Source organism: Elephas maximus, chromosome 2 (assembly GCF_024166365.1).
Source record: "Elephas maximus indicus isolate mEleMax1 chromosome 2, mEleMax1 primary haplotype, whole genome shotgun sequence".
In the NCBI taxonomy this organism is placed as follows: Eukaryota; Metazoa; Chordata; class Mammalia; order Proboscidea; family Elephantidae; genus Elephas; species Elephas maximus.
Genome location: NC_064820.1, coordinates 117,957,210 through 117,985,187, shown reverse-complemented (window position 1 = coordinate 117,985,187; position 27,978 = coordinate 117,957,210). Strand labels below are relative to the sequence as shown.

Below are 27,978 nucleotides of genomic sequence, written 5' to 3'. Positions count from 1 at the left end.
GAGAAACCTTCTCAGAAGCCAACATTAAAGACCACAGAACAAGGTCAGATTGCCCTCCTTCTCCCAGAGGGGACATCCCAGGCTATCTAATAGGCGTGTTCACTGTAGTTACTGCTAGACATCCAAAACTTCCTAAGCATATATTACCACCCCGACTCTCAACCCTACACTGCTCTCTTTATCTCCTAATCTGACCCAGGCCCCTACCTAAAGAATCCCTGCTCTATGAATAGAAAACTCATTATACCTCTTATCAGAGCTTTCCATTTAACTTCTAGCTTTAACAAAAACCTGTCTTTATCCCACTCTCAAATCCCCCTGCCAAATGCTGCTAACAAACATTCCCACTTACTGCTCCCAGATCCTTTGAATCTCAGGCCACCCTTGCCCACAAACAATCCATCAGCAAGTCTTTTTGATTCAATCTCCAAAGTATACTAAAAACCTATCTTCTTTCCATCTCTACTGTCACCCCTTTCTGTGACCATGATTATTTCAGGCTTAGACTAGTCTAGTATAACACCTTCTAATTAGTGCCCTTTCTCTTACTCCCACTCCTCTCAAATCCATTCCCCTTGAAGAGGCAAAAGATATTAATGTCATTTTCCAGCTTAAAACCCTACATTGGCTTTCCTTTCCACTTAAAATAAAATCCAAACGTCTTTCTAAGACATATAATGTGTCCCATTTTCTGTCCTCTGTTTATCCTTCCAACTTCATATTTTAACATTCTCCAACTAGCAAAATAAATTCTAGGTACATTGCTCTTTCTTCAGTTCCCTGAACATACAAAGCTTTCCCTCTTCCTAGCTGCTCTTTCTCTCCTTCACATAGCAAGATCCATCTTTTCCTTTAGGAATAAGTTAAATCTAACGTAAGTCTGTTGCTGTTGTTAGCAGCCACTAAGTTGGTCTCTGGCTCTTGGTAACCCCTTATGTTACAGAGTAGAACTACTCCCTAGGGTTTTCTTGGCTATAATATTTTCGGAAGCAGTTCACCAGGCCTTTCTTCCACAAAGTCACTGGGTGTGTTTGAACCACCAACCTTTAAGTTAGCAGCCTATCACAAATGGCCTGAGCCATTCTCTTTTTTATTTTTACCTTCTTAGCATGTAATGGAAACCCTGGTGGTGTAGCGGTTAAGAGCTACAGCTGCTAACCAAAAAGTCAGCAGTTTGAATCCACCAGGAACTCCTTGAAAACCATATGGGGCAGTTCTACTCTGTTAGGGTCACTATGAGTCAGAATCAACTCAATGGCAATGGGTTTGGTTTTGGTTAGCATGCAACACCACTATTTATCTGTATGTATACTTTGTTTTTTTATATGTCTCCCCAACTTCTTCCATAAGGAAGTATCATGTTTCTTTTCATTATTTCAGGTATTTACCAGGATACCTAAGATGTGATGTTGCTGTTAGTTGCCATCCAGTTGATTCCAACTCATGGCCACCCCATGTATGCACAGAACTGCTCCACAGTAGATAAACTAAATATTCTTGGGAAGGACGGAAGGAGAGAAGGATAAAGGGAGGGAGGGAAGGGATGAAGGGAAGAAAGTTAGGAAAAAGCCTGAATTGAATGTATGTAATAAAAAAGCAAAAAAAAAAAAAATTTTTTTAACCTGGAATTGGATAGCATGGTAGCAATGCCCACTGATGGGAAGGAAAAATAAGCAGGTCTGTCTACAACAAATAAAACAATAGAGGAATCGGAGCAGCATAAATGGCAATACAAAGCACTGACCTAAAAGGAATGGTGAGAGTAGGCAAGATTGAGTAGTGTGGTACCTGAATTAGGTGGGTAGCTCGAGTATTCTTATAGAGAGAGCAGAGTAAAATGTCAACAGATGCTTGATAATGTAACAAACAAAAGTAAAGATCTACTTAACATTTCAACATTTGCAATAAAACTGATACGGCACTTTGCAGATATGACTCTTTAATACAGCATCGCAATGACCAGGGCATTATTTGCTCATTAGGATATTTTGTGGAAGATAACTATAACTGTCAGATTGCTTTATTATACAGAATTCTGCTTGTTAATAATATTCCTCATGGTGCAACAGTGGTTACAGCAATCGACTGTATTCAGGAAACATTCTTAGCTTTTGGATTAGTCCAGTTGTGCTGACTTAGCCTGTATTGTGTGTTGTCCTTTCCTTCACCTAAAATAATTCTTGTCTACTATCTAGTTAGTGAATACCCCTTTCCCTCCCTCCCCACACTCGTAACCATCAAAGAATGTTTTCTATATTTAAACCTTTTCCTGAGTTCTTATAATAGTGGTCTCATACAGTATTTATCCTTATGCGACTATGGAGTTGCTAGAAGTCTGAATCGACTTGAAGGCAGTGAATGGGTAATGGGATTTTACCAGCAGTCAGGGACTGATGTTGAAAGCTACAGTCAGGTTTAGAAATATTAAAAGGTAAAAGAAATTTGAAGTTTAACATCAAAAAATATAATCATAGGCAAAAATAATACAATTAAAAAAAAACAGTGGTTAAGTTTATAAAACAGAATATATCATAACTCTTGAAAGAAGAGCTACAAAGTACAGAAGTAGTAGTTTAACTATCGTTGACTACACAAAAAATCCCAGAGAATATCAACAAAAATCAAGAGTGAGAGACTGACAGGAAGAAGTATAAGTTTGTCAATTCCTAATCTTTCGAAGAGTCAATAGAGAACTTTAATTATAAAGTTTATAAATCAAGAAATACAGGTCTAAGTTTATAGTGTTTAAATTTCAAAAATTAAACTAATGGCTATTATTAAAGAAGGCTATATACACCTTCTGAATTATCAGAAGTGATTTTTAATAAAAGTAAACACTACTGGGGGCAGGAGGGAGGAGGAAAAGCAGACTCATCATTCTGGAAGCACTGAGTTTCTGTTCACAGTGATGGAAATATGGCAGTGGATCTGGGGATGGTTCCACAACACTATTAATGTAATTGAGGTCACTAAATTGTACATGTGAAAAAGTCTAAATTGACAAATTTTGTTATATATTTTTATAAAAAGTAAAATAAATGATGTCCATAAAGAAAAAAGTAAAAAACAAAAGAAATGAAAAAGGATGAATAACTGAAAATAAGTTACAAAATAAAAATGGCACTAAACATATCTGTTAAACAGTATATGAAAATGGTATAAACACCTATGGAAAGGAAAACTATCTAATCAAAAAGGCAAAACACTTAAATATTCAACAAGAAAAACAAGTAAAATAACATTAGAAAAAATATATGTGTGTGTGTATGGAAAGTAAAGCCTACCCAGAAAAATGTAAAGAGACCCCATAGTTATCGTATTCAAATGATGTTGTTGTTGTTAGGTGCCGTCGAGTCGGTTCCAACTCATAGCGACCCTATGCGCAACAGAACGAAACACTGCCCAGTCCTGCGCCATCCTTACAATCGTTGTTATGCTTGAGCTCACTGTTCCAGCCACTGTGTCAATCCACCTCGTTGAGGAGCATTCTGGCTGCACTTCTTCCAAGATAGATTTGTTCATTGTTTTGGCAGTCCATGGTATACTCAATATTCTTCACCAACACCACAATTCAAAGGCATCAACTCTTCTTCGGTCTTCCTTATTCATTGTCCAGTTTTCACATGCATATGATGTGATTGGAAATACCACGGCTTGGGTCAGGCGCACCTTAGTCTTCAGGGTGACATCTTTGCTTTTCAACACTTTAAAGAGGTCCTTTGAAGCAGATTTGCCCAATGCAACGCATCTTTTGATTTCTTGACTGCTGCTTCCACGACTGTTGATTGTGGATCCAAGTAAAATGAAATCCTTGACAACTTCAATCTTCTCTCCATTTATCATGCTGTTGCTCATTGGTCCAGTTGTGAGGATTTTTGTTTTCTTTATGTTGAGGTGTAATCCATACTGAAGGCTGGGGTCTTTGATCTTCATTAGTAAGTACTTCAAGTCCTCCTCACTTTCAGCAAGCAAGGTTGTGTCATCTGCATAATGCAGGTTGTTAATGAGTCTTCCTCCAATCCTGATGCCCTGTTCTTCATATAGTCCAGCTTCACATATTATTTGTTCAACATACAGATTAAATAGGTATGATGAAAGAATACAACCCTGATGCACACCTTTCCTGACTTTAAACCAATCAGTATCCCCTTGTTCTGTCTGAACAACTGCCTCTTGATCTATGTAAAGGTTCCTCATGAGCACAATTAAGTGTTCTGGAATTCCCATTCTATTCAAATGATATATCATTTATATCATTTTTTATTCAAATGATATAAATGATATATTCAAATTACAAAAATTCTAGGTAAAAAATATAAAACAAAAGGGGCACATTATGATAAAAAGGAATATCAACCACGATGAAGATATAACTATAATGAATCTTTATGTTCTAGAAAACAGTATGTCAAAAAACAAGTAGCAAAAATGATTGAAAATCCAATGAGAAATCCAAGCATAGTGGAAGAATTGAATCCCTGCTTGTTTCAGAAAAACTAAAAATATTTATAATATACCAAAACCAAAACCTATGAGGTCCAACTCATAGCAACCCTACAGGACAGGGTAGAACTGCCCCATAGAGTTTCCAAGGAGTGCCTGGCGGATTCAAACTGCCTACCCCTTGGTTAGCAGCCATAGTAGCACTTAACCACTATGCCACCAGGGTTTCCATAAATAAAAAAAATAAGTAATTTAATAATGTTTGATCTATCATTATATATAAAATTCTATCATCTATAAACCAAAAATCCGTTGCCATTGAGTCAATTTCAACTCATACCAGCCCTACAGGAGAGCGTGCAACTGCCCTATAAAGGGTTTCCAAAAAGCAGCTGGTGAATTCGAACTGCCCACCTTTTGGTTAGCAGCAAAGCTCTTAACCACTGAGCAACCAGAACTCCCTATCATTTATTGTTGTTAGGTGCCATCGAACCACTTCTGACTCAAAGCAACCCTATGTACAACAGAATGAAACATAGCCCTATCAGTCATCATGCTCATAATCGTTGTTATGCTTGAGCCCATTGTTGCAGCCGCTGCGTCAATCCATCTCACTGAGGGTCTTCCTCTTCTTCGCTGACCCTCTACTTTACCAAGCATGATGTCCTTCTCCAGGGGCAGATCCCTCTTGATAACATGTCCAAAGTGTGTGAGACACAGTCTCACATCCTTGTTTCTAAGGAGCATTATGGCTGTACTTCTTCCAAGACAATCTGTTCGTTCTTCTGGCAGTCCATGGTATATTCAATATTCTTCATCAACACCATAATTCAAATGCATCAATTCTTCTTTGGTCTTCCTTATTCACTGTCCAACTTTCGCATGCATAGGAGGTGACTGAAAACACTAACTTAGGTCAGGTGCATCTTAGCCCTCAAAGTGACATCTTTGCTTTTTAACACTTTCAAGAGGTCTTCTGCAGCAGATTTGCCTAATCCAATTTTTGATTTCTTGACTGCTGCTTCCATGGCTCTTGCCAGTGGGTCCAAGTAAAATGAAATCCTTGACAACTTCAATATTTTTCCATTTATCATGATGCTGCTTATTGGTCCAGCTGTGAGGATTTTTGCTTTCTTTATGTTGAGGTGTAATCCATACTGAAGGCTGTAGTCTTTGATCTTCATCAGTAAGCACTACAAGTCCTTTTCATTTTCAGAAAAATCAAGGTTGTGTCATCTACATATTGCAGCTTGTTAATGAGTCTTCCTCCTATCCTGATATCCTATTCTTCTTTATAAACTCTAGCCTCTCAGATTATTTGTTCAGCATACAGATTGAATAAGCATGGTGAAAGGATACAACCCTGGCCCATGTCTTTCCTGATTTTATATCACACAGTATCCCCTTGTTTTGTATGAACAACTGACTCTTGGTCTAAGCACAGGTTCCTCATGTGCACAATCAAGTGTTCTGGGATTCCCATTCTTCACAATGTTATCCATAATTTGTTATGATTCTTACAGGGAAATGCCTTTGTGTAGTCAATAAAGTACAGGTAAACATCTTTCTGATATTCTCTACTTTCAGCCATGATCCATCTGACATCACCATGTCTTCTTCTTAATTCAGCTTGAATTTCTGGCAGTTTCCTGATGATGTACTGCTGCAATCACTTTTGAATTATGTTCAGCAAAATTTTATTAATGTGTGGTATTAATGATACTGTTCAATAATTTCTGTGCTTTTAGATCATCTTTTTTTGGAATGGGCACAAATATGGATTTCTCTCAGTTGGTTGGCCAGAAGATTTCAAAGGGCAGCTCAAGAAGACAAAGCAAAGTATTATAATAAAATGTGCAAAGACCTGGAGTTAGAAAATCAAAAGGAAAGAACATGCTCGGCATTTTTCAAGCTGAAAGAACTGAAGACAAATTCAAGCCTCGAGTTGTAATACTGAAGGATTCTCTGGGCAAAATATTGAATAATGCAGGAAGCATCAAAAGAAGATGGAAGGAATATACAGAGTCACTATACCAAAAAGAATTGGTCGACATTCAACCATTTCAGGAGGTACCATATGATCAGAAACTGATGGTACTGAAGGATGAGTTCAAGTTGCACCAACAGCATCGGCAAAAAACAAGGCTCCAGAAATTGACAGAATACCAACTGAGACGTTTCAACAAATGGAAGCAGCACTGGAGGTGCTCATTCATCTATATAAATACTAAGTAAGGCAAATATTTTCATCTTAAAGATGTGGAAACTAAGTGGCAGAGACCTTAAATAATCTGTCCAAAATCACATAGCCAATAAATGGAAGAGCTCAAATTCAAACCAAATCTACCTTTTAATTTGGCTAGACCTGGCACATACTAGGATATTTGGAGGATACAAAATTAATGACTTAATTAATCAATCAATCAGAAATTCTGAATGTGCAACAATTAACTAGCAAGGAGTAAGAGGAATATGAAAACTGTTAAGACCTGTAGATACTCTCTTCCAAATTGGTTATAAAGGAAATTCCACTACAGTTTTTAGGCAGATATCCAGAAAAACTATGGAAACCTAGAGGTTATTGCATCTAAAGACCATTTGAGAATAATTATTTAAGCTAAACTGATGAAAGTACTTTATATACTGGTTACAGAGTAATCTTCAATTAATCTGTACTTAGTACTTTATCATTAACTTCCCTCTTATCGATAGGGATAAGGTATCTGCTCCTGTTAGGCCATCTACTTTTGTAGCAAGAATAACTCGTAAAGTGAAGAAGTCCTTTTAGGCAAAGATTAGTGAGTCATTCTTGATATAGCACACTCTCTTAGAAGCAATGGAGAAAAAAATGAAAGAGCCTTCTAAAGGTAATTGGGTTTTTAACCAGAATAATGATCCACCCCTTGAATCGCCCTAAGCAGAAGATTTGAGAAATAAGTCACCATCATTTTTTCTAATCAACCCCAATACTACACTGGATAATTAGAAGTAATACCACTTTTAAGACAATGACACAGATAGTGTACATCTTCCTATAACCCAAGGAAACAAAACTTCTGAGATTTTTAAGATTTAGAACATTGTTCAGAATTATGAGTAGTACACTGAAAAATATTAATATTATATCATAAATATACATTTACCTGAAAAGTATGATTTCAAAATATTTTCTGAATACCTAAATGTGGTTTTCATTCTTGTTGTTGTTTTGTGGCTAAAAATAAAATGGTTCCTGGAAATAAGTGAATCTCTTATTTCATAATAAGTGGGAAATAATGGTTCAATTTACGGGATTTTTATTCTTCCCTTCCCCCACACAAAAAAAAAAATCAATCAGTTGCATACACTAAATAGCATCCCAGGTTTCTAAAATAATTAATATAAATCCCAAAGTGACTACTTTACTCTTAGGAAGCCAACTGAGATAAATAGTACCAGTTATACTAGAATGAATACATGCTATAAAGAAAGTAAACACTATACTCAGTTTTTGAAAGCGAAAACAACATATGGAGAAAAATTATATCCTTTAGAAACGCACATCATGTCCCTTCTTGCCTTCCACTTTCCAACTAACATAGGTGTGGTGAGGTAAATCAGTATTCCATAAACAGGTAGCAATTTAAGTGTTTTGAGTTTATTATGCCAAAAAGTATTTATTCTAGGACACTGAGTCAAACAGCAAACTACTACTGGAGCTATAATTACAGGAAAGCATTGAAAATAATCAACGAGATGACTCAAGCTTGAAAAATACCTAAATAATAGTTGTCATAAATAGCTTTTCACTGCAGACTGCATCTTCCAACTACTTTCTTTCTTTCTTGTTGGTTGATTTGTTTAAAATGCAACATAAATTTTCCATGAAGAATGCAGTTTCTGCACCACAACCAAAAAAAAAATACCCAAACCCACTACCCTTGAATCGATTCCTACTCATAGCGACCCTATAGCATAGAGGAGAACTGCCCTGCAGGGTTTCCAAGGAGCAGCTGGTAGATTGAAACTGCCAACCTTTCTGTTAGCAACCAAGCTCTTAGCCACTGCGCAACGTGACTGCAAACCCTATGCAATACCTATAGGGTTGTTATAAGTCAGAATCAACTTCACAGCAATGGGTTTGGGTTTTTTGGTTTTCTGCATTTTCTTCAAGAGCTTCCTGGTTTCCCTAGGCCAGGAGTTCACAACCCTAGGTACGATAATCACCTGAAAAGCCTTTTTAAAATAGCAATTCCTGAGTTCTATGACCAGAGATACTGACTGAATAGATTTTGAATGGGGCCCAGGCAACAGCATTTTTAAAGTTACCCATGTAATTCTAATGTACAGCAGTTCTGCTATAACACAGTATTTTTATTCCTAGTAATCTAACCTTCCTGCAAAATCATATAATAAAAAACGCATGGCTTTCAGAAAAATCAGTTATAGTTGTTGCTGTAGTTGTTGTTAGGTGCCACCAGTCACTTCCGACTCAGAGTGATCCCATGTACAACAGAAGGAAACGCTGCAGGTCGTGGGCCATCCTCACAATCGTTACACTGGAGCACACTGTTGTAGCTACTGTGCCAAAATCCATCTCATTGAGGGTCTTCCTCTTTTTTGCTGACCCTCTACTTTACCAAGCGTAATGTCCTTCTCCAGAGACTGATCCTTCCAGATAACATGTCCCAAGAATGTGAGATGAAGTCTCGCCACCTTCACTTTTAAGCAGTATTCTGGCTGTACTACTTCCAAGACAGGTATGTTAGTTCTTTCGTCAGTCCACGGTATACACAATATTCTTCGCTAACACGGAAATTCAAAGGCGTCAATTCTTCATTGGTCTTCCCTATTCATTCTTCAGCTTTCACATGCATATGAGATCATTGAAAACACCAGGCACTCTTTAGTCTTCAAAGTTACATCTTTGCTTTCAAACACTTTAAAGAGCTCTTTCGCAGCAGATTTGCCCAATGCAATGTGTCTTTTGATTTCTTAACTGCAGTTTCCATGGGTGTTGATTGTGGATCCAAGTAAAATGAAATTCTTGACAACTTCAGTTTCTTCTCCATTTATCAGGATGTTGCTTATCGGCTCAGTTGTGAGGATTTTCGTTTTCTCTCTGTTGAGGTGTAATCCACTCTGAAGGCTGTGGTCTTTGATTTTCATCAGTAAGTGTTTCAAGTCCTCTTCACTTTCAGCAAGCAAGGTTGTGCCATCTGCATAACGCAGGCTGTTAATGAGTCTTCCTCCAATCTTGATGCCCCGCTCTTCTTCATACAGTTCAGCTACTCGGATTATTTGCTCGATATACAGATTGAAAAGGTGTAGTGAAAGGATACAACCCTGAAAAAACACACACCTTTCCTGACTTTAAACCACACAGTATCCCGTTGTTCTGTTCAAATGACTCCCTCTTGAACTGTGTACAGGTTCCTCATGAGCACAATTAAGTGTTCTGGAATTCCCATTCTCTGCAATGTTATCCATAATTTGTTATGATCCACACAGTCAAAGGCCTTCGCACAGTCAATACAACAGAGGTAAACATCTTTCTGGTTTTCTCTGCTATCAGTCAGGGTCCATCTGACATCAGCAATGATATACCTGGTTCCACATCCTCTTCTGGATCCAGTTTAAATTTCTGGCAGTTCCCTGTTGATATACGGCCGCAGCTGCTTTTGAATATCTTCAGCAAACTCTTACTTGGGTGTAGTATTAATAATATTGTTCAATAATTTCCACATTTGGTAGGATCACCTTCCTTGGGAATAGGTATAAATATGGATCTCTTCCTGTCAGTTGGCCAGGTAGCTGTCTTCCAAATTTCTTGGCACAGAGATGAGTGGGCACTTCCAGCACTGCATCTGTTTGTTGAAATATCTCAGTTGATATTCCATCAATTCCTGGAGCCTTGTTTTTGACAAATGCCTTCAGTGCAGCTTCGACCTCTTCCTTCAGTACCATCAATTCCTGATCACATGCTTCCTCCTGAAACAGCTGAATGTCAACCAGTTCTTTTTGGTATAGCGACCCTGTGTATTCCTTCCATCATCTTTTGATGGTTTCTGCTTCGTTTAATATTTTCCCCATAGAATCCTTCGCTATTGGAATTAGAGGCTTGAATTTTTCTTTCAGTTCTTTTAGCTTGAGAAACTCATAGCGTGTTCTTCCCTTTTGGTTTTCTATTTCCAGTTCCTTGCACATGTCATTATAATACTTTACTTCGTCTTCTCGAGCCACCCTTTGAAATCTTCTGTTCAGTTCCTTTACCTTACCATTTCTTCCTTTTGCTTTTGCAACCCAATGTTCTACAGCAAGTTCCAGAGTCTTTTCTGACATCTATTTTGATCTTTTCTTTCTTTCCTGTCTTTTCAATGACCTCTTGCTTTCTTCACATATGATATCCTTGATGTCATTCCACAACTTGCCCGGTCTTTGGTTATTAGTGCTCAACGCATCAAATCTATTCTTGAGATACCCTCTAAATTCAGGTGGGATATACTCAAGGTTGTACTTTGGCTCTCGTGGACTTGTTCTCATTTTCTTCAACTTCAGCTTGAACTTGCACATGACCACTTGATGGTCTGTTCCACAGTCAGCCCCTGGCCTTTTTCAAACTGATAATATTGAGCTTTTCCATTACCTTTTTCCCCAGATGTAGTCGATTTGATTCCTGTATATTACATCTGGTGAAGTCCGTGTGTATGATCACTGCTTATGTTGCTCAGAAAAGGTGTTTGCAATGAAGAAGTCGTTGGTCTTGCAAAATTCTATCCTGCAATCTCCAGCATCATTTCTATCACCAAGGCCATATTTTCCAACTACTGATGCTTCTTCATTTCCAACTTTCACATTCCAATTACCAGTAATTATCAATGCATCCTGATTGCATGTTTGATCAATTTCATATAGTGGTAGTTTGTAAAAATCTTCAGTTTTTTCATCTTTGGCCTTAGTGGTTGGTGCATAAATTTGAATAATACATATGTAACACTACAAAAAGCTCATCAGGGACACATACAAAACCAGATAGGAACCTAATAAAAACTTAGTACAGCTTTACACATATTAAGTTGTTAAGAAATACATAAGTGATATAAATAAATAAATACATAACTGATATAATAAATAATAAATATGGCACTGAAGATTGTCAAAGTCTAAGTGTCAGAAGGTTTGCAGCTTTTAACTTTTTATCTGAAATTATCTATTATTTGTATTCACAATTATCTGAAATTGGACAGAAAGCTGCAATATCACAGATGGATGGGTTGGCTCATAACACAAAAGTCAAAGTAGCTGCTAAATATTTGAAGCATGTGTGCATCTGTGTGTATTATGTGCATTCCTATGCAACTCTATTCAGCTAGGTAAAGCTTTCAGCATTCACCTAGAGCTTCTCACAAACAAAATCAAGCATAAGCAAACACAAAATGCATGTTAAACTGTTTCTTGATAAACCAATTGCACTGGAACCAATTCATTCTTTCAAATCAAACAATATAGCACAACTTGAGAATCATCGCCCTAGAAATATATATATTGGACAAATAGTTAAAAATCTAGTTGTATAGGTCCAAGTTACAGTATATGTGTATTATGTAACAAATAATAAGGTTGGTTCATCAAAAAGCATTTTTATTAGTTTTAATTCCCCCATAGAATATGAAACATTACCAATATTTCAATGTACTTCATGTTTAAAAGGTAAGCCAATCATTCCTTCAAGTAGATTGTGTGTTATTTGGGGATGATGGGAGTTTCTATATCATTGTATTCTCACAGGTATAATTCTTAGATGAATAAGAAAACACAAAGTAAAATTCATCTTTAGCATAGAATAAGTCCTCAAAAAATCACTCATTGAAGATATAAAATAACTGCTAAATCTATGAAAAGATGTTTAGTTTCAAACATAATCAAAAAATACAAGTTGAACCCATGCTAAGATACCATCCCTTACCTATTAGATTAACAAAAATTCAAAAGTTTGATAACACATTCTATTGCTCACATTAAGTGGAAATGGTACCCTATATAATTTTGTGGAATATGCAAAATAGTACCAAAAAAATCTGGCAATATATAAAACTACATATATATTTATACTTTGACCTAGAAATCCCATTTCCAGGAATTTACCCTGAAGAAACCCACAACAATATGAAAATCATCTGCACAGTTATTCATTGAAGCATTATTTGTAATTTCAAAATACTGTGAAGCCTAAAATTCTATACATAGTAAATTGATTGAATTTCCAAATATTCTAAGTACAATTCTCCACTAAAAGGAACCAGAATTCCTAGCGAAAGTGGTTTATTCCAGGCTGGAGTAGGGAACACTCAAGAAGAGCCTAGTATATCTTATTATGCCAAGAAGTAAAGAAGTACTCAAACAATAATGGACACAGAGTCCAGGTAGTTGAAGACAAAATGGCTGTCCAGGTCTCCATCTCTCAATATTTTCTCCTAAAATAATTCAAAACTACAAAAAGAGAAAAATAAAACCACGCAAAAGCCACACCCTCAAGATTAATTGAAGACAGAATGTCCAAATTTCAAAATAATTTAAAAGAAATATCTCCAAATCACAGAGTGTGATCTCTCATGCTCCTGTTCCAGATTACAGGTGATTGAAGAAACATAACAGTTAAATGCAACGACTGATTGTGGATTGGATCCTGGATCAGAATGAAAAATATGTGCCAAAAAAAATTATTGGAATAATTGGCAAAAGCTGGATATGAAATATATTTTTGATAATAGCACAGTAAAAACCAAAACCAAACCCACTGCCGTCAAGTCTATTTCAACTCATAACGACCCTACAGGACAGAGTAGAACTGCCCCCTAGGGTTTCCAAGGAGCACCTGGTAGATTCGAGCTGCTGACCTTTTTGGTTAGCAGCCATAGCTCTTAACCACTATGCCACCAAGGTTTCCAATAATAACAAGGTAAAAAAATGTTAAATTTCCCAAATATGATCATTATATTGTGGATACTTTATTAGAAAATACATGCTTAAGTATTTAGGGATAAAGGAGCATATATCTTCAACTAACTTGTAAATGGTTCAGGAAAAAAAAATTACATATATTTATGCATAGAGAGAAAGGGATGCATAAAGCAAATATGGCAAAATGTTAATTTAACTGATTAGCTGAGTGAAGGGCATAGGGAAGTTCTTTGTTTTATTCTTAGAACCCTGCTATAAATTTTACAATTTCAAGTAAAGACATAAAAATCACTAGTTAAAGACTTTTGTTTCCAGTTAAGATGGGAAAACAGAAACCAATTTACCCTCCTGCCTAAAACAACTAAAAACTGGACAAAATACATGAAACAACAGCACTCAAGGCAATGAACATCAGTCAACAACAAGAGTGATCCCTAACAGACTATAAACTAAGGAAGTGAGCCCTAAGATTGTACCAACTTATAGTCCCAATTCTGAGTTGTCGGGAGGGCCATGTTCTCTCTGAAGGTTCTAGAGAATGACCCTTTCTTGTCTCTCTGGTAGCCCCAGGTGATTCTTCGTTTGCAGCTATAGCATAACTCTGTTGTCACAAAACCATCTTCCCTCTGTCTCTTTTATATGGATACCACTAAGAGTAGATTAGGATCCACTCTGGTATGGACCTCATATTAACTGATAACATCTTCAAAGACACTTTTCAAACAAGGTCATGTTCACAGGTGTGGGAGTCAGGACTTCAACGTATCTTTTGGGAGGACACAATTCAATCCATAACAGAGTCCTAAATATAAAACTTAAAACTATAAAACTTCAAGATGAAGACACAGGAGAAACTCATTGTAACTTCAAGTCAAGCAAAGGTTTTTTTTAGGTGCAACAAAAGCACATGTCTCTGCAGAAAAAAAAAAAAAACTGATAAAATGAACATTACTTGTAGGTAGAATAAATTATTATTTTTCAGCGTTAAAAGAAAAAGCTGACATACTCCTTATTTTCCTTTGCGTTCTCAACCACTGTTCAACTGCTACCTCTCAACATTTCCTCTTTTGAGAGCAACACTATCCACTTAAACCACCCCCACTTTTTTTTTTCCCTAGCACCCATTCCCATCCCAAATATAGTCCTGCCTTCCTTGATTATTTTAGCACTTGTCTTCCTTTATCCTTCACCAGGAAACCCTGGTGGTGTAGTGATTAAGAGTTACGGCTGCTAATCAAAAGGTTGGCAGTTTGAATCCACCAGGCGCTCCTTGGAAACGGTATGGGGCAGTCCTACTCTGTCCTATAGGGTCGCTGTGAGTCAGAATGGACTCAATGGCAACAGGTTTGGATTTTTTTTTTTTTTTGGCTCCTTCACCAAAACACTTAACGTTTCTGTATCCATACTGATGACTCTTCATTTGACCTAACCTCTTAAACCCTCAGTCTTCTTGCCTATTAATCTTATTTCTCATTCCTTTTACTATCTTACTTCTTTATAGAATATATCTCTATTAAGCAGTGAAGAAAACACATAGCTATCTGTTCATTCCTTCCAAAAATACCACTAAAAATGCAATATAGTAATTTAAAGTATAAATTCACAACCACAGATAAGAGATGTCAATAGGATTAAAGAAAATGAAAAGCAGGTAAGTGGTAAGTAATTTGCGTATCAGGAAAATTTGAAACGTAAGTGCCTGCAAGGGGGAAGGTCAAGAAGAAAAGGCCAATTTATAAGTCAGACAACTCCAGAAAAGCTGTGGAGAGAGTTCTGAAACAGGGAGATTCATTAAAAATCTGTATAAGAAGCAGATAGAACCCTAGTTCTTCTTCTTCAGCCTCCAAAGACAGGCAACTACTCTTCTACCAATGCAGTAGAAAATGGGAGGACAAAATGAACCAGAGAGCCTTTGGTCTCAGGGACAGCAGGAAGCTTACCAAAAGTAGGAAGATTAAATAAAATATGGCTTTTATCCAGCCTACTTTCCTATTTCTATTTTATCTGTTCCCACAACACCAGGTTCATACCTGCAGATAGAGTTGTCAGATAAAATACAGGACAACTAATTAAATTTCAGTTTGAGATAAATAAATAATTTCAGTACACACTAAAAAATTATTTGTTGTTTATCTCAAATTCAAATTTAACTAGGTGTCATGTATTTCTGGCAACTCTGTATGCAAACCAGAGACCAGAGAATTCCTCTCTGGGGAACCTGACTGGTCCAGGAAAAGAAAGTAAAAGACATTGATACTAAGAGGCACTCAATAAAACCACAGATCCTTCCCTGATCAAAAATATACACACCACACAAGCACACATTCTCCATAGAAAACAGAATTTTCCTCTACAATTTACTCAAATACTAAGATACATAAATGAAAGAAAAATACAACTTTCTTAACTTTCCAAAGTAAAAACAAATTTTTCTTGACCATGAATAAATATAGTGAAACATATTTAAATAAGACAATGAAGAAAAATGGAGCAAATATCTAAAAACTGTTAAGGTATTTAATATTTCATCTTTAACGTCTTCAAAGAACAATTAACAGTGCAGTTCTGGCCTTCCTTTTTATAGGACAGAATAAACTTCCAGTTAAGAAACTATATTGCTTATTGTATTGATTTTTTTAATGTGACTAATTCACAAATGGACTAGTGTTTTAGAAGTAAATAAAATGATAACAAAGAAAGCCTGCACATTAAAATATTTCACCTGACTATACTAATGATTCACAGAACGGTTCAGGGAGGTTGGTTATCATAACAGGGCTAATGTAACCAAAAAAATGTAACCAAAAGCAGGTTAATAAAAGAAAACAAAATTTCTAACAAAGGTTCCCAAATCTGACTAACCATTAGAATAACCTAAACATCTTGAAAAAAAAAAGATCTCAAAGTCCCTCCCAGACCTACTAAATCAAAATTTCAGGAGGTAGGGCCCCAAAATCTATAATTTTTAAGTTTCTCCATAAGATTCTGATAATGAGCAAGATTTCAGAACCGCTGCCTTAGAACGCTGACTTTGTACATTCATTCAATAGTATGGTGTATTTGCTTTAAGCACAATTATAACGCTATACATAACACATGATGGAATTATTCTTCTTACCTTGGATACATTGCTGACATAATTCATTTGGACAGTACTTTCCTTATCAACTTGATTACAAAGGTTCTGTAAAGTAGTCGCATATTCTTTATCACTTTTTATTCTCAGGGCCATAAATTTCTTTACTGTTTCCAGTAACCGTAATTCCCAGTCTTGCAATTTTAACACAGCTTCATGCGAATTCTTCAGGTCACTCCCAAATCCCATTTTTGTAAGGCACTGTCTTTATCCTCCACACTACGCAAGTGAGCTTCTAATCAGCACATATCTGTGTATGAAAACACAAGAAAATAATCTTAAAAGGAATCAAGTCTTCAAAGCAAAGTTACAGACCATTTTTTAGGGTAAAAATTAACTACAACTGAATGCTTTCCCCCTAAGATGAGGAACAAGATGAGAATGTCTTCTGCCCTCATCACATGTGTTCAACATCCTACTGGAGCCTTTAGCCAGTTCAATGAAAAATAAATAAACAATAAAAGGCATCCAGATTGGAAAAAAAGAGGTAAAACCATCTTTATCTGTAGATGACATGATCTTACATAAAGTTCTAAGATTAAAAAAAAAAAGGTATTAGAGCTAATAAATAAGTTCAATGAGGTTGTAGGGTAAAAAAATCAATACTACTTCTTTACACTAACATTAATCAATTTGAAAATAAAAAAACAAATTCTATTTATAATAGCATCAGAAAGAATAAAATAGCCCAAATCTCAAACTATACACAAAAATTCACTCGAAATGTATCAAGAACCTAAATGTATAAATTAAAAACATAAAAAGAAGAAAATATAGGGCAAATGCTCCAGGACCTAGTTTTTAACAATGGGTTCTTAGATATAACATCAAAGGCACAAACAACAAAAGATGAAATAGATTAGACTTCATTAAAATCTAAAACTTCTGGGGCTGGAACCCCTGAACCTATTGCCCTGAGATAATCTTTAAACCTTAAACCAAAAATATCCCCTGAAGTCTTCTTATAATCAAACAATAGTTTAACTTAACTAGTAGAAAATGTCTGCCTTGAACATTATGCTTTTTTAAGAACTATCTATATGGGATCAAAGTAACAAGAGCAACTCAAAGGATTAGATAGGAACCTTGGGGTCAGTGAGTTTCTATTACTAGGAAAGCAACAACTCGGAAAAGGAATGTGAGAATCATTGCACAACTTGAAGAATATAATCAATGTCACTGAATTGTACGTGTGAAAACTGTTGAATTGGTTGTATGTTTTGTGTATATATTCTCAACAACAAAAACAAAATAAATTTTTTAAGAATTTTAAACTTTTGCTCATCAAAGGGCTTTATCAACAAAATGAAGAGAGAATCTACAGATTGGGAGGAAATTTTGAGGAACCATATATCTGATAACAGTTTAACACCCAAAATATGTAAAGAACTCCTTCAACTTAACAACAAAAAGACAAACAAATCAAAAAATGTTACAGTAACACTAGGTAACCAAGACAACAACCCCTAGAATAGGGGAAAAGATCTGCAAATCATGTATCTGATAAGGAACTTCTACCTGGAATATATAGAGAATTCTTACAACTGAACAATAAAAAGGCAAATAAACCAATTAAAAAATAGACAAAGGATCTGAATAGACCTTTCCCCAAAGAACATACACAAATCTAATAAGCACATGAAAAGATGCTCAACATCAGTAGTCATTAGATAAACACAAATCAAAACCACAATGAGAAATCACTTCACATCCACTAAGATCCCTATAATCAAAAAGACGTATAATAACAAGCGTGGCGAGACAGTGGAGAAACTGGAAGCCTCATAAATAGCTGGTGGAAATGAGAAATGGTGCAGCCAGTGTGGAAAACTGTTTGGCAATTCCTCAAAAAGTTAAACACAGAATTACCATACTAGCCAGAAATTCCACTTCTAAGTATATATCCAAGGGAATGAAAACATATATTCACACAAAAACTCCTATATGAATATTCATAGAAGCATTTGTTGACAATGGCCAGAAACTGAAAACAACTTAAATATCTATCAATAGATGAATGGATAAATAAAATGTGAGGTAGATTTAACGAACTCCCTATTAATGTCTAAGTTGGCCTTTTTGCAGAAATTGACAAGCTGATCCTAAAATTTATATGCACATGAAAGGGACACAGAATAACCAAAATCATCTTGAAAAAGAAGAATAAAGTTGGAGGACTCACGCTTCCCAATTTCAAAGCTTACTATCTATTCATACCCATAAAACAATGTAATATTACTCAGCAATAATAAGAAATGAGCTACTGATGCAGGCTACAACATGAATGAACCTTGAAAACATTATTCTAAGTTAAAGAAGTCAGTCACAACACACCACACACTGTATGATTTTGTTTATATGATATATCAAGAACAGGCAAATCTATGGAGACAGAAAGTAGATTCATGGCTGCCTAGGGTTGAGGGATTTAGGAGAAAATGGGGAGGGATTGTTAATGGGTACTGGATTTCTTTTGGAGATGATGAAATGTTCTAAAACTGCTTGTAGTCATGGCTGCTCAGCTCTTTAAACATACCATAAATCATTGATATGTACACTCTGTTGCTGTTAGCTGCCGTCAAATTGATTCCTAATTATGGCGATGCCATGTGTATCAGAGTATAACTGTGCTTCAGAGGGTTTTCAAGGCTGTGACCTTTCAGAAGTAGCTCACCAGGCCTGTCTTCCAAAGTGCCTCTGGGTGGGTTCACCACCAAACTTTAGGCTTGTGGTCGAGTGCTTAACCCCTTGTGCCACCAAGGGACTCCATACATACTTTCAGCGGGTGAATGCTTCGGTTTGGGCATTTTATTTCAATAAAGATGCTTAAAAAATCACCGCAGTATAACTTATGTTCATCTCAAAATCAGTCCCAGAATCTTCCTAAAAATATCCTACTTGTTTGCTATAAATCCTGAAAACTATGGTAGAATTCATTTTGTTCTCTACTTTCCTAGAATTTCAGGCAGCGAGTCTTTCAGGGCCACTCAGAAGAACTGAAGACATAAACTTTTTATTTTTAGTTCTGGCTCACCCATGTTATTGTTATTGTTGTTAGGTGCCACGGAGTCAGTTCTGACTCATAGCAACTCTATGTACAACAGAATGAAACACCTCCCAGTCTTGCACCGTCCTCAAAATCCTTGCTATGTTTGAGCCCACTACTGTAGCCACTCTATCAATAAATCTCACTAAGGGTCTTCTCCCTTTTCTCTGACCATCTATTTATCAAGCATGATGTTTTTCTCCAGGGACTGGTCCCTCCTGATAACATGTCCAAAATACATGAGACAAAGTCTTGTCATTCTTGCTTCTAAGGCACATACTGGCTATACTTCTGCCAAGACAGATTTCTTCATTCTTCTGGTAGTCCAATGCAATATGTCATTCAATTTCTTGACTGCTGTTTCCATGGGCATTGATTGTGGATCCACCTAAAATGAAATCCTTGACAACTTCAATATTTGCTCCATTTACAATGATGGTGCTTATTGTTTCAGTTCTAAGAATCTGTTTTCTTTATATTAAGGTGTAATCCATACTGAAGGCTGTAGCCTTTGATTTTTATCAGTAAGTGCTTCAAATCCTCTTCATTCTCAACAAGCAATTTTGTGTCATCCGCATATCCCAGGTTGTTAATGAGTCTTCCTCCAATCCTGATGTTGCATTCTTCTCCATATAGTCCAGCTTCTCTCATTATTGGCGCAACATACTGATTGAAAACTAATGGTGAAAGAAGATAACCCTGATGCACACTTCTTTTTTTAAAAAAATCACCCAGTATCCCCTTGTTCTATTCCAAAGAGTGCCTCTTGGTCTATGTGCAGGTTCCACATGAGCACAATTAAGGGTTCTGGAGTTCCCATTCTTCATAATGTTATCCATAGTTTGTTATAATCCACAGAGTTGAATGCCTTTGCATAGTCAATAAAACACAGGTAAACATCTTTCTGGTATTCTCTGCTTTCTGCCAAGATCCATGAGCAATGAGATCCCTAGCTCCATGTCCTCTTCTGAATCCAGTTTGAATTTCTGGCAGTTCCCTGTCAGTGTACTGCTGCAACCACTTTTGAATGACCTTCAGCAAAATTTTACTTGTGTGTGATATTAATGATATTGTTCAATAATTTCCACATTTGCTGGATCACCTTTCTTTGGAATGGGTACATATATGGATCTCTTCTTATCGGATGGCTAAGTAGCTGTCTTCCAACTTTCTTGGCTTAAATGAGTGAGCGCTTATAGAGCTGCATCCATTTGTTGAAACATCTCATTTGGTATTGTGCCAATTCCTCAAGCCTTGTTTTTCATCAATGCCTTCAGCGCAGCTTGGACTTCTTCCTTAAATATCATCAATTCTTGATCACATGCTACCTTCTGAAGTGGTTGAATTGTTGACCAATTCGTTTTGGTACAATGACTCTGTATATTCCTTCCGTCTTCTTTTAATGCTTCCTGCATCATTCAATATTTTGCCTATAGAGTCCTTCAATATTGTAACTAAAGGTCTGAACTATTTCTTCAGTTCTTTCAGCCTGAGGAATGCCAAATGTGTTCTTCCCTTTTGGTCTTTGTACATTTCATTATTATATTTTACTTTATCTTCTCGACAAAGATGTCAAAAATGAAAATGGAATGCTTGAAAATCAATGTCCTGGGCATCAGTGAGCTGAAATGGACTGAAATTGGCCATTTTGAATCCAACAAGCATATAGACTACTAAGCCAAGAATGACAAATTGAAGAGGAATAGCATCACATTCATTGTTAAGAACATTTCAAGATCTAAAGTACAATGCTGTCAGTGACAGGATAATATCCATACACCTACAAGGAAGGCCAGTTAATACGACCAGTATTCAAATTTACACACCAACCACCAATACCAAAAATGAAGTAACTGAAGATTTTTACTATCTTTTGCAGACTGCAATTGATTGAGCATGCAATCAAGATGCGCTGATAATTACTGTTGATTAGAATGTCAAAGCTGGAAACAAAGAAGATTGGTAGTTGGAAAATATGGCCTTGATGACAGAAAGGACACGGGAAATTCACATGATAGAGCTTCTCAAGACCAATGACCTATTTATCGGAAATACCTTCCTCAACAAAATAAACACCAATTATATAGGTGTACCTCACCAGATGTAATACATATGAGTGAATTTGACTACATCTGTGGAAAGAGGCGATGGAGAAGTGCAATATCATCAGTCAGAACAAGGTACGGGGCTGACTGCAGAACAGACCATCAACTGCTCATACGCAAGTTCATGCTGAAGGTGAAGAAAATTAAAACAAGTCCATGACAGCCAAAGTATGACCTTAAGTATATCCCACCTGAATTCAGAGACCATCTCAAGAACAGATTTAAAGGATTGAACAAACACTAATGAGTGAAGACCAGACAAGTTGTGGGATGACATTAAGGACCAAACCAAAAACCAAACCTGTTGCCGTCGAGTCAATTCCGACTCATAGCAACCCTGTAGGACAGAGTAGAACTGCCCCATCGAGTTTCCAAGGAGCATGTGGTGGTTTTGAACTGCCGACCCTTTGGTTAGCAGCCACAGCACTTAACCACTACACCACCAGGGTTTCCACATCAAGGACGTCATACGTGAAAAAAGCAAAAGGTCATTCAAGAGACAGGAAAGAAAGAAAAAAGAAACATGGATGTTAGAAGAGACCCTGAAACTTGCTCTTGAATGTAGACTAGCTAAAGTGAATGAAATAATGATGAAGTAAGAGATGAACAGAAGATTTCAAAGGGTGGCTCACTCATACTAGAAGTCAATTTCTTGTTAATTCAGCTCACGTTCTCTAAACTATATGACAAACCAAGAAATGTTTTTCTAACTTCAGTAACCTCATCTGAAGAGATGGTAAAAATGAGGATTTTCCAAATAGATAACAAATTTCACTTGTACCCCAAATAAAAACTGTCTAGTTTTATGAACCATAAAATGAATTAAGAAAAAAATAAATGGTTGTAGAAAAACACTAGTCCATCAAAATTTTCTAAGTAGTAACTAAGACACTAAATGAACCATAATATGTTATTTTCAGTGGCTGCCCAGTCAATTCTGACTCATGGCAACCCCATGTATGCAGAGCAGATCTACACAAAAGGGTTTTCAAGGCTGTGACCTTTTAAAAGTAGATGTCTTCGAAGCCTTTCTTCTGAGGTGCCTCTGGGTGTGTTCAAACTGTCAACATTTCAGCAAGTAGTCCAGTGCTTAACCATTTGCAGAAACCCTGCTGGTGTGGTGGTTAAGAGCTACAGCTGCTAACCAAAAGGTCAGCAGTTCGAATCCATCAGGCACTCCTTGAAAGCACAATGGGGCAGTTCTACTCCGTCCTATAGCATCGCTATGAGTTGGAATCAACTTGATGGCAACAGGTTTGGTTTGGTTTTTGGTTTTAACCATTTGTACCATCCAGTGACCACAACCTTAACATAAATAAGGCAATAAAAAGTACTTATTCACTTTAATATCCAGTAGGATAATTTCAGTATTATTTTTACTTTGTATGTGGTAGCTTTTTAAAAAAAATTACTGACTTGCTTTATCTTTATGGGGCACAAAAATTTACAATGAATGTTTTCCTGTTATTATCTGCAGCTCAACTATGTCTCAGTAGAGATATACTCTGTCTCATCCTACATTTTCAACAAAAGGATAAAAACATTTTTTGAGGCCAAAAAAAGGTGAAACTTTTTTTTTTTTTAACTGTATTTGAGATTGTGGCACATATTCTTTCATAATCTGAGATAAATATTGCTTCTGCTTCTAAATACATCCAGCTCTCATCTAAACCTTGACAACGCTTTTTGCTTCCCACTATCAGGAATCTTAAACGAATTGTGAAGAGCTCAGAAGAACAAAAAGGAAACATAATCTGGCAGCTACCAGTGAGATACACTACAGCCCATTCTAAGGACCCACTGATATACACCAACATTCTAGGCAATGGTGGATATAAAATAATTTATATGGTACCATCCTTTCAGGTACCACTCTTTCAAAAATGCAAAAAATGAATTTTTTTAAAAAACAACTTTATAATAAATTAAGACTGTATCTAATTGCTGAACTTGTAGAAATTATAAATACTTCAAAAAATAAGAGATTGATATCCTACAGATACTTTCCCATAGATGCCAAGTGACCTACATATAAGACTATTCATCACAGTAGTGTTGGAAATAACAACAACAAAAAAAATTGGAAATATCCACCCATAGGAACTGATTAAATACATTATAATCAAGGCTGCTGGATTAGGTTGTAACTGAATAATTTTAGGGAGCGCCATTCAAATCATAGTCTATGTGAATTTGTTCAGTACCCAGCCTTTACAACCCTATGTGATAGACCTGATCATGGTATATTTATTCAGTGGAATATCACTCGGCCCTAATTATAATTGAGGAAACTTTTTTGTGTCTTGATATGGAACTATCATTAAAAACTATTAATTGAAAAAAGTAAGATGCGGAATTTAGTATGCTGTCATTTATTTTAAAAAGTAAGAGAAACAAGAGATGTTAATTTTACTTGTACGTGCACAAAATATTTCTAGAGCACAAAATGACTAGGGCAGAGAGGTGGGAAGAAGACTTGTCATTCTAGATACCCTTTTGAACATTTGAACTTTGTTCTTTGTGAATATATTAATATTACCTATTCAAAAAATAAATTAAGAATTTTTGAAGAAAGAATAGTTAATGAAAACTGGGATAGCTCAGAAAAGTTTCCTGTAAATGGTAAGACATGAGCTAGGACCCAGGATAATGACCATGATTTAGATTATGAAAAGTCAAAAGAGAAATAAATATATTTCACAATAAGTAAGAGCAGTATGGGGAAAAAAGTGAATATGTAGTGCAGTAAAAAAAAAAAAGTCACTCCAAAATCAACCTATGTGTGGCAAGCAGTGGAGATGGTATGCCAATTTATCTCCTCTATTCCTCTGCTCAGGAAACCTGTAAACCTCAAACCTTGAATTAATTGATTTGTAAGGCAGAATACTAAGGTCACGAGAGTGATATTTAAAAAAAAAAAAAAAAAAAGATTAATCTGCTGGTGCTAGTTACACAAGTATGTGAAAATTCATCAAGTTGAGCACCTGTGATTCATGCACTTTTCTGTATGTATGCTATAGTTTAAAAGAGAGAGAGATTTTGACCTGGCCGGAGGATATAAGATAGCTGGAAGAGAAAAAAAGGATAAAGGCAAGTTAAGAAGCCATTACAGCAACATAGTTTGAGAAATGAAGATCTAGCATTGACAAGGTCAGCGAGAATTAATATAGAAGAGCCTTGACCTGGTTAATGGATTAGAGAACAAAAGAGAAACAATCCAATGACAACTTCAAAGTTTTAATATGAAAGAGTAATGACAATAACAATAGAAACAAAAAAAAATGAGAACATGGAGCTACTTTAAGGAAAGTATATTCATTTCAGCTGAAAATAAACCCTTAGGTAAAATATTACAGCTAAATATCCAAATTTGAGAATCAATTGCTTAGAAGAAACCAACAGACTGAAGTTGACAGAAAAGCACAGAGCCAAGGACAACATCAATGAGAATCTATCAATAGAGAAAAGAAAGAAGAGGCCATCAAAAGGGAAGAGATTAGGTAAACAAAAGAATAAAAGAGGTTTGGCAGAGTCACAGAAACCAGGGGGAAAAAGAAGATATTAGCAGTGTCAAATGTCACAGGGAGATAAGAAAACTGCGAAAAAAGTTATTCTTCGAATTTTTGGACAAAGTTGGTATCGTGAAACAGTATCTCAGGAGCTCCTACCACCAATAACTAATGAAAAGAACAAGAACAGTTTTTAAGAAAAACCAAAAATTTGAACATATCATCAGCAAATAAAGGAGAACAACCTTACGCCATAGTTTCAAACCACAATTTCAAAGGAAAGAAAGAGAAGATCCTGGTGCTCTAGGCAGCATGGCAAGGTGCCCAATACCACTCCCACCATCCAAGGAAATATTTGTCCCTCCACCCAGAAGAAGAAGGTAACCCGGACCCAGCTTTTCCCAACCTCCAACCTGGCAACAGAAGGCAGCCCATGGAGGCTAATCCATTCCAGGATCAAACAGGAGTCCCCAGCATCAGGTGAGCCAGACACTACCAGCAAGGGAAAATGATCAGGAGCCTCATCAAAAATAAGAGGTCAGGTGAAGCTCTCTCCTTCCCTGAAAGGCTTGAGACTTCCTTCTTCCCCCAAAAGAAAGTGAACCTAGAAGGAGGAACCTACAAGAGAGACTGGCTATAGCAAGCATCTTGGTCGGGACACCTCTTTGTTCCTGCAAGCCAAAGACCTACTTCCCCACCCAAAGATACCAGAGCAGATGGGCAGAACCAGTGAGAGGGGCCAAGCATTAGCAAGAGTTTCAGTCAGGAAGCCACTTATTCTTCATGGGTTCAAGATGCTCCTACTCTGCCCAGAGACATCAGGGCAGCCGGGGAGCACAGCGAAGAAGTCCAACCACATCCTTTCTCACCAACAGACATCTGGTGGCTCAGCGTGAGAAAGCCCCTTCTATACACCATCAGGGACAAGTGGGAGCCAGAGTAGTACCAGATAAACAAAGCAGATCAAAATAATAATATACAAAGACTCTGAAAATTAAACTATCATTGGAACTGTTGTTGTTGTTGTTAGGTACCGTTGAGTCAGTTCCGACTCATGGCATCCCTATGCACAACAGAACGAAACACTGCCCCGTCCTGAGCCATCTTTACAATCGTTGTTATGCTTGAGCTCACTGTTGCAGTCACTGTGTCAATCTACCTTGCTGAGGGCCTTCCTCTTTTCTGCTGACGTTGGACCCTGCCAAGCACAATGTCCTTCTCCAGGGACTGATCCCTCCTGACAACAGGTCCAAAGTATGTAAGACACAGTCTCTCCATCCTTGCTTCTAAGGAGCATTCTGGTTGTACTTCTTCTAAGACAGATTTGTTCGTTCTTTTGGCAGTCCATTCAATATTCTTCGCCAAAACCACAATTCAAAGGCATCAATTCTTCTTTGGTCTTCCTTATTCATTGTCCAGCTTTCACATGCATATGATGCAATTGAAAATACCATGGCTTGGGTCAGGCGCACCTTAGTCTTCAAAGTGACATCTTTGTTCTTCAACACTTTAAAGAGGTCCTTTGCAGCAGATTTACCCAGTGCAATGTGTCTTTTGATTTGACTGCTGCTTCCATGGCTGTTGATTGTGGATCCAAGTAAAATGAAATCCTTGACAACTTCAATCTTTTCTCCGTTTATCATGATGTTGCTCATTGGTCCAGTTGGGAGGATTTTTGTTTTCTTTATGTTGAGGTGGAATCCATACTGAAGGCTGTGTGGTCTCTGATCTTCATTAGTAAGTGCTTCAAGTCCTCTCACTTTCAGCAAGCAAGGTTGTGTCATCTGCATAACGCAGCTTGTTAATGAGTCTTCCTCCAATCCTGATGCCCCATTCTTCTTCATATAGTCCAGTTTCTCGTATTACTTGCTCAGCATACAGACTGAATAGGTATGGTGAAAGAATACAACCCTGACGCACACCTTTCTTGACTTTAAACCAATTGGTATCCCCTTGTTCTGTCCAAACAACTGCCTCTTGGTCTATGCAAAGGTTCCTCATGAGCACAATTAAGTGTTCTGGAATTCCCATTCTTTGCAATGTTATCCATAATTTGTTACGATTCACACAGTCGAATGCTCTTGCATAGTCAATAAAATGTAGGTAAACATCCTTCTGGTATTCTCTGCTTTCAGCCAGGATCCATCTGACATCAGCAATGATATCTCTGGTTCCACGTCCTCTTCTGAAACCAGCCTGAATTTCTGGCAGTTCCCTTTTGATATACTGCTGCAGCTGTTTTTGAATGATCTTCAGCAAAATTTTGCTTGCATGTGATATTAATGATATTGTTGTATAATTTCCACATTCGGTTGGATCACCTTTCTTGGAAATAGGCATAAATATGGATCTCTTCCAGTCAGTTGGCCAGGAAGCTGTCTTCCATATTTCTTGCCATAGACAAGTGAGCACCTCCAGCGCTACATCTGTTTGTTGAAACATCTCAATTGATATTCCATCAATTCCTGGAGCCTTGTTTTTCGCCAATGCCTTCAGAGCAACTTGGACCCCCCAAAAATAGTCCAAGATTTGCAGGTTAAACCTAAACAGGAAGACTGCCTAGAAAAATAAAAGACTAAGATAGGACCCAGACCCCCGCTAACAGATAAATTGTTAGAATTCAATCAAAAATCATCCATCATACCAAGAACCAAGGAAATCACGACTTGAATGAAAAAGACAATCAACTGACACCAACACCGAGATGAATCAGATGTTGGAATTATGTGACAAGGATTTCAAAGAAGCCATTATAAATACAGAAAATACTGAAGTTGTCAAGGATTTCATTTTACTTGT

General features: G+C 36.8%; 1 protein-coding gene across 10 annotated transcripts in view; it reads right to left on the bottom strand.

Moving 5' to 3' along the window:
- The window catches only part of FER (FER tyrosine kinase), a 477,482-nt gene that overhangs the window by 398,309 nt on the left and 51,195 nt on the right, over positions 1 to 27,978 (bottom strand). For 9 of the 10 annotated variants that reach the window (XM_049857769.1, XM_049857753.1, XM_049857743.1 and 6 more), the window contains one exon: positions 16,502 to 16,769. In XM_049857769.1, coding sequence (XP_049713726.1) covers positions 16,502 to 16,708 — 207 coding nt within the window. In that variant the 5' untranslated portion in view covers positions 16,709 to 16,769. Of the gene's footprint in view, positions 1 to 16,501; positions 16,770 to 25,592; positions 26,007 to 27,978 lie in introns of those variants that run through there. The other variant, XM_049857791.1, reaches the window with a different exon arrangement.